At 45.4% G+C, this 7,205-nt stretch overlaps 1 protein-coding gene across 3 annotated transcripts in view; it reads right to left on the bottom strand.

Annotated features, from left to right (window-relative positions):
- Positions 1-7,205, bottom strand: part of LOC128886703 (carbonic anhydrase-related protein 10) — a 216,126-nt gene that overhangs the window by 21,716 nt on the left and 187,205 nt on the right. For all 3 annotated transcript variants that reach the window (XM_054141834.1, XM_054141833.1, XM_054141836.1), the window contains exon 6: positions 4,394-4,460. In XM_054141834.1, coding sequence (XP_053997809.1) covers positions 4,394-4,460 — 67 coding nt within the window. The remainder of the gene's footprint in view (positions 1-4,393; positions 4,461-7,205) is intronic.

Genomic DNA, 7,205 nt, shown 5'->3' with positions numbered 1-7,205 from the left:
TACGAAAGTAGAGGTCACGAGTGAGGAATGTTTATAAATGGAGGCTTTGTGTGGTTCGTCACAAAAGTGGGTAGTTGAAAGTGAGGAATGTACGAAAATGGGGGGTTGGAAGGCGTCTTTAAGATAGTGACGTTTCTGTCATGTTTAATGCATATTTGTTCTATTCCCTCGAACTATAAATGCATATCTATTTCATGCAACTGCTACGAGGGTTCTACGAATATGTTACCGCGGTCGTGTGTTAACTAGAAACGTGTAGTTTCCATAAACAATCATCATTTTATCTGTTCACATTCACCAGTGAAAGTGCACTTCCCGCGGTTGGGGAATCCGCGTATTTCACTATGTATTTTAGTGGAAACCCAAGCCCAAAGCTTGGAGTAGGATTCAACTGCGAATGTGTACATTCGCTTAGTTCGTGTTTTAGTTGCAACACTAATGCCAGAGAGGGTGTACGTAGAATTTCTATTATACGTTCGCCGATTCTGAAACAGTAAATGACGTCGAAAGTGTTTCGTAATAAAAAGTTCGTTTCTTTTTTTCTTTTATCGCGGAGAAAGTTAATTTTCGATTCGAATAATTTTTAACGAATGTTACGTAGATTTAACGTTCGCGAATTTTATATGAATATTCTGTATTATTTTCGACAACAATTTCATTCGAATCGTTCGATGATTTTCGATATTCTACGATATTGCGAAAAGGAATTCTAAAAAAAAAATGGACGAATATTTTAATTGAACATTGTCCATTTTTGACGGACTTTTGCGCTTTTAATATCTGCCCAGGTATTATTGCAATATATCATATTCAGCGAGGCAGTGAATCGTTCACGCCACAAACTGGTTTTGCACGTTACAGTTCTAGCATTGTGAAATGAGATTTCATTTCGATTGATTTAATTTCCGTTACAGTGGACCACTGAAGCAATTAAAAGGCCGTAATTACCGATCGACTAATCTTGCTACGGTGTAATTGAATTTGCTGCGAAACGGGAATATTTCAATGGACAAGTGAATCACGGTTCCGAGCGGCGATCGGTAAGCGTTGAAGGTTTCATACCTCACGTATTTCATATTCTGGATATTGTTGTCGCAATATTGCTGTCCAAGAACGGAAATTACAGGAACGAATAGTCCTCGCTGAAGGGACGTGATTTATTTTCCCAAGATATATGAACAATTCTGAGAAGCATCGGATTAGACAAACGACGTATGAACGTACAAGGAATCTTATAACAAATTGTAACATTTACGAGACCATGGTCGTTCAAAAAACTATGCTCCCGGCTTTAGGTTCGTCAAGAGTAATCGAAACGTTTGACTTGTACTTTTCGGTATGACTAGCGCGATACTACATAAATATGAGATAAAGTATTCCATCGACATAAAGTTTGAAAATGGCATCCTTCCTGCGATCCAAACCCTTATCATTCTATATAAGCCTCGCGACAAGAGTAAAAATTAACGTTTCACCATTGAAATCACTCCAACATCGGTCAAAACAAAAGGATCCTAAGGACCACGCACCAAAACATCTCACCTTGGGCGAAAAGACCATCTCCAGCAAGGGAAGGGACTAATTCATTACCGCGTTCACTAGAAGCCGCAAACGCGTTCCCGCGTTATCGAAATTGATCGTTTACGCAGACGAGCCGCCGTGCATCCTCATTCACCCGAAGTCGAGGGCGTCGGTAGCGTGAATGCGCGCGTGCACACACACAGGGGCGACACTAATTCCCCCGTGGGATTCGGGCAAACTAAAAATTTCACCGAAGGAGGATTGGCGCCGCGGCGGTGGCTGTCGATTCAGCGTCGCGTGTCCGCGGTTGAAAGACGCGACCGCAATTAGTGGACCATCAAAAGGCCTTGCAGAACTACACGGACGAGTTAGGGGGTCGGAAAAAGCCGTGGCACCGCGTGGAATAGTGAAAGACGAGAGATGGGAGACGAGGGACGAGCGAGAGAGAAGGAGAGAACCACGACGAAGGGAATGGGAAGAGGGAGCGAGAGATAGAGGGTGAGCGTTGGGATGAATACGCGGTTCACGCACCAAATACCGTGCGGCCCGCTTCAGCGAGCCGCGGCGGAAAGTTGGCCGCAGACTGTCGCTGGGATAACCCCGGATAATAAATAAAATGGTGCCAGGAAAGGGGAGTGTGCCGACGCTCCCGGCTACCGACGGGATTTCGCGGGGGTTGAGCGAGACGGAGCGAGAGGGAGCCGCTGCGAGGGAAGGGCGCACGAGTCGCTGACTCGAGAGGGTGAAAAGTCGAGGGAGAAAAAAAGACGCGGAAGAGGAGGAGGCTGGAAGGGGGAACGGGGAAAATGACTCTCTTAAGGTAACGAGTCACTTCGCTGCAGCGAATATCCGTGCCAGGTTTCTCGAAAGGGCGAGTTTATCTCGTCACGGGACTCGATATTGTCGGGTATTTCGCGGGGCTGAGCGAAAAGAACCGAGGAGGCGCGATTAACTTCTTAATGCACACGGTGTGCCGATAGTTTCCGCTGAAATTCTCGATCCTCGCGATACCACGGAGAATAATTAATTAAAGTCTCGAGAATCTAATTAAAACTAACAGCGACGACGCTGATTTAATTCGAAAATTCAAATTTCCAGATCGATTCCGCAGCCACTAATAAAAATCAATCCTCAGTGCCCCGAACGCTCCCTTCCTCCGGTATGTCAGCTTGCGTTAAAGGTCGAAGGGCGTCTGAAAGTTTCGAGCGGCCCGGTGTAAGTAGTTTACTTGGCGAAAGAAAAGCGTCGTGATTACATCGTTATCGTAGTCTGTTCTTTTTTCGTTATAGTCCCGGGGCTCGGTCGGGTGTGCAAAACTTGGCTGCAATTTGTTTCGCGTTAGCTGGGATCGAAGTTCTTAATCGCGCTGGAATTTCGCCCGCAAACTTCGCGAACACGGCGGACACGATGACTCGGAATCCCTAATAGGGTGGCGAGCAGCGACAGTGGGGGATAAATCGTGATCATTATAGAGCAGGTAGAGCGCGAACGAAACTATTAATATCCCATCGGGAGAGCAGACGTTAACGGAGCCCACGGTATCGTGTTGAAAGCCTATAACGCACGAGGTGGTCCGACGCAGTGCTAATGCGTAAATGCGTATTGATAGTCCGCGGCGCGCGGGAAGAGACGAAAGGTCCTCGCATTAACCGTGCGCTGCCCGTTCATTCCTAAATGCATCACGTGGTCGCGTTTGAAATTATTTCTCCTTGACTATTTCAAAATACACAGTGCCTTAATATTTCGTATCATTTGTAACTGCAGCTCGAGTAAAAGTATTTACTCGTTATTTTGTTACGTTGAATTCGAACTTTCTCAATTGCCAACCTTCCGAATCTCCAACGTGACATTTTGTATCATTTCTGGTGTCTGTTACGCGATATAGCGATAGATCGTAGACAGAGCGGAGAGCACCGTCGTCGAATTTTCATTCGTTCGCGTATTTACGACAAACATTTTTCGACATTTACTAAAGGCCACCGTCCCTTCGAAACCGCCGCGCGTTTAATTCTTTTTTTGTCGGTCGTTTTCGAAACGATGAAACCCGCTTTTTTTTCAGATGGTTGGAAAATATCCATCGGATACGACTTCCGACGAATCACTGCACATTTCTCGTATAACATCTTTTTGGGTTTTTCGGAGGTAGATGGGATATCGCAGCTGAATTATCTTTTAATTATCTTTCTTCCGAACTTTAATTTAACCGTGTAATTTGGAAAAATTGAAAGGGTACAGCTTGCGATATTTCAACGTTATCCAGAACTTTCTTCGATCCTCGATTATTCCACTCGGCTTAATCCAACCGCTTAACGCTCTAAACTGAGTACACTCAAGTACATACATATCGCAATTTTCCGCTAACCTGATTCAAGCCGGGCAGTTGAAAGTATAATCGATGTACAAACTATCGAAAACAACGAAAATTCTACGCACACTTCGAGGTCGTGCTATGAAAATTTCGTTATGTTCCGAAGAATTTTATTTATTTCAAACGATACCATTTGTACTACTTTTAAATGATACTAGTTTCGTTCGATTTAAATCATGGTATATCGTTTAATTTTACCTTCTATATAGCGAGTACTATCGAGTACTATTTAATATAAATTAATCTTCTTAATTTTTAGTTTCTAGTTATCACTTTTGTATAGTTATACTGCTATAAACAGAATATATTTCCGATAAAATACTACGAAGAGTTACTTCTTTGTTTCAAAGTTTGAAAATCCTTCCTAACGAGTCACAGAATCGAATAATTTTAATACTCCCTCAAGTTTATCACGACCTCACTCGAAATCCATCTGAGTCACATCCCAAGTCCCAAGTCACGCGACAAGTAGAACATGCTAAAAGTAGTGGAATTTTTGCTCACCGCGGTAAGTAAGATTGCCAAACGCGCTTGTCATGGTCCGCAGCTCCGGATGCAGCGTCTCCCCGATCTGAAACAGACGAGCAGATTTCTTTGAGCATCGGGACACGGGTATCGGCCACCCGGAAACACCGACTTCCCCTGCCCGCCACCCGTCACCCAACTCCTGAACATCCGCCTCCAGTTCATTCTACGCCCTAATACGTTTTCCATCGATTTCCCATGAAAAGGGGTTGTTCGGCGTTGCTAAGTGCACCGCATAAAGAGGCGAAGGCGAAGAGTCGTTTCGAAACTTCCACACTGGGCGCCATTAAAGGTAACCGTAAAAGCCACCCAAACTGGCCCCCCGCAACTCCAAAGTAACGATAAATAATAAAAGCTCATCTGGCTGCACCGGCGGATCAAGAGTTTCGCCGTTTCCGTGATGGAACGGAACCGTAACTGATCATACGCGCGCTTCGTAACGGCCATATTCCTCTCTCCCCGCTACTTCTGCTTATCACAACTCTGCAACCCCTTGGCAGGAATCGGGCGTCCCGGTGCTTGGAACTTTGTACCCCTTCGTGACTTTACGAGTGATCTCTTATTCTTGATCACGATACTTTGTTAATTGCGGTATTTCAAGGAGTGTTCGTGATGCTTCGATGTTCGACAGAAAGGGTTGGAGTCTTTCCCGAGATCTCAAAATAGCGGGCGCTGTCGTGAATATTTTTCTAACGATACTGTGCACTTGATTGAGACCACGGGACCGGCCTATCGCGATCGAATCGACGCTTTGTTGATGTAATATTTCCAGGACAACGTCTCGTGCTTTGATGTTTGGTTAGAAAGGGGGTGGAGCCTCATCCACGGTCTCAAAATAAAGGGTTTTATACCGATACTGTGCACTTGATTCGAACGAATTTAATTTTATTTCACCCCAAAAATAAATCAATGGACCCACCATCGCGATGTCTAGTGTACTACTATTGCTCATGTTTCGATGTTTCGTAGAAAGAGAGCCTGCGGTCTCGAAATGTGCTTTTTCTTTTTAACGATACCGTGCATTCGATCGAAATCAATTTCACCTTGTAACGCGCCGAAAAGTGAATGAATGTAACCACACCGTCGCACTGATTGAATCGAGTCTGGTCGAGAAACACGAATTGCAAAGTTCCACTCGACAGAGGTGGCAAGAAACGAGCATTACGAAGGTGTTTACCGCGGGGGAGGCGGAAAGTGAAAATAACCAGGGGCTCGTTTAGGTGGTGGATTGTTCGAGGGCGCTGACAGCCAGCGATGCCAGCGACTCATTTGGATCTCATCCCTCAGACGATCCCCGGAGTATAATCCGTTTTTATTAGAGAGGTCAACACACGGCTGCGGTCGCGACACAGTTTTACGATCCGCCCATCGCGCGGAGATGGAGCACCTGTTAAAGTGCTCGCGTAAACGGGGGTCGCGTTGGCGACCGCTTTGGGATCGTTCGATATTCTTCGTTCCGGTTTTTCCGCGAGCTCTCGCATTCGTTAATTTACCCCCACACTCCCATTGACTCGATGATGCACCCGTGGTCGGAGAAACAAGGTCGTTTTGTTAATTCATTCCAGCCACGGAGCCCCGTTAATTAATTCGTTCGTAGCTGGCCGGGGGCGTCTGTTGTTTCCTCGACTCGTGACGACGGATGACCGTTCGGAAGATTGCGAAATACCAGAATTGGTTTATGAAGATGTTTTTCTTCGCGTTGTTACGATGGTTTAGTTCGGTAGGACGTGTTCTTATCGAGTTGGGATTATTTAGTTTGAATATTATTAATCGGTTTTCTTTTCTAGATTAGAGGATCGGGAGCGGCGTTGCCTATGTCACAAATTAATGCTACACGATCTTGGTTAATAATATGAGCAATTTAACTTTGCGGTTCGAATCAGTCGAGAATACCACTCCTGGTTAAGTAAGTATATGCAAAAATATACACATACACACGTAGTTGTAATACAACACACGATTCAACGCTCCGAACTCTTCCGGAGTCAAACTGCTCTCCTAAGCAAATAAATTCCACCTAAAAAAAAAAAAAAAACAAATTTTGCGCGAGAAAATGCGAGTGTAATCAATCTTTAATTTCGACGCAAGTTTCCATACCTGCTTGCATCGCGCTGTTCTGTTTAGCACCTATTTCAACATAAGAAATCTTGCTTTCATCGATCATGAAATTCGGCTACGTCGTGGATTAAAAGAGCGTAACTTGAACTTCACCAACGCAGAATTTACATATGCATGCTCGCCGGTTATGTCGCGCCACGTGCTTCCATACGTTCGAAACAAGTCGCGCGTGGACGAGAACACGAAGGGGTTAACAATCTCTTGGAGCGGCGGTGGCGTAAAGGAAAATTCCCCTCGAGTGGAATCGACGTCTTGCTTCCTGCGGACGTTTCCGTGTCATTAGCCAGAATCACGCGTCACGAGCCGCGAAATTAACGACGCGAGACAAACGAAGCGAGCGAAGAAACCGCCCGCGGAAAAACCGCCCCCGTCACGCGACAGAGATTTCGCCCCTCATAAAACATGCAGTAGGTTTTGCGACGCGGTGCACGGTGTTTACTTTCGGAATAAATTTTCAAAGTTCCGAAGGCACCCGTCCGTCTGGCGTCCTCCGTTTTCCTCCTTGCCGCGGTCTTTAGCGACGGAGCCGCCGAAACCGCGAAAGAGAAGTGACGCGGAAACTCCAAGGGGAGGAAAACCAGAGACGGGGAAATTCTTTGCCAATTTTCTTTGTTACTCGATATTTATCGTAATCATTCGCTCGAAGGGCGTACCTCTTTCGTTTCGCTTGAAA

This window comes from Hylaeus anthracinus, unplaced genomic scaffold, assembly GCF_026225885.1.
Source record: "Hylaeus anthracinus isolate JK02 unplaced genomic scaffold, UHH_iyHylAnth1.0_haploid 11985, whole genome shotgun sequence".
Taxonomy (NCBI): domain Eukaryota; kingdom Metazoa; phylum Arthropoda; class Insecta; order Hymenoptera; family Colletidae; genus Hylaeus; species Hylaeus anthracinus.
This window is presented reverse-complemented; position numbering and strand designations above follow the sequence as displayed.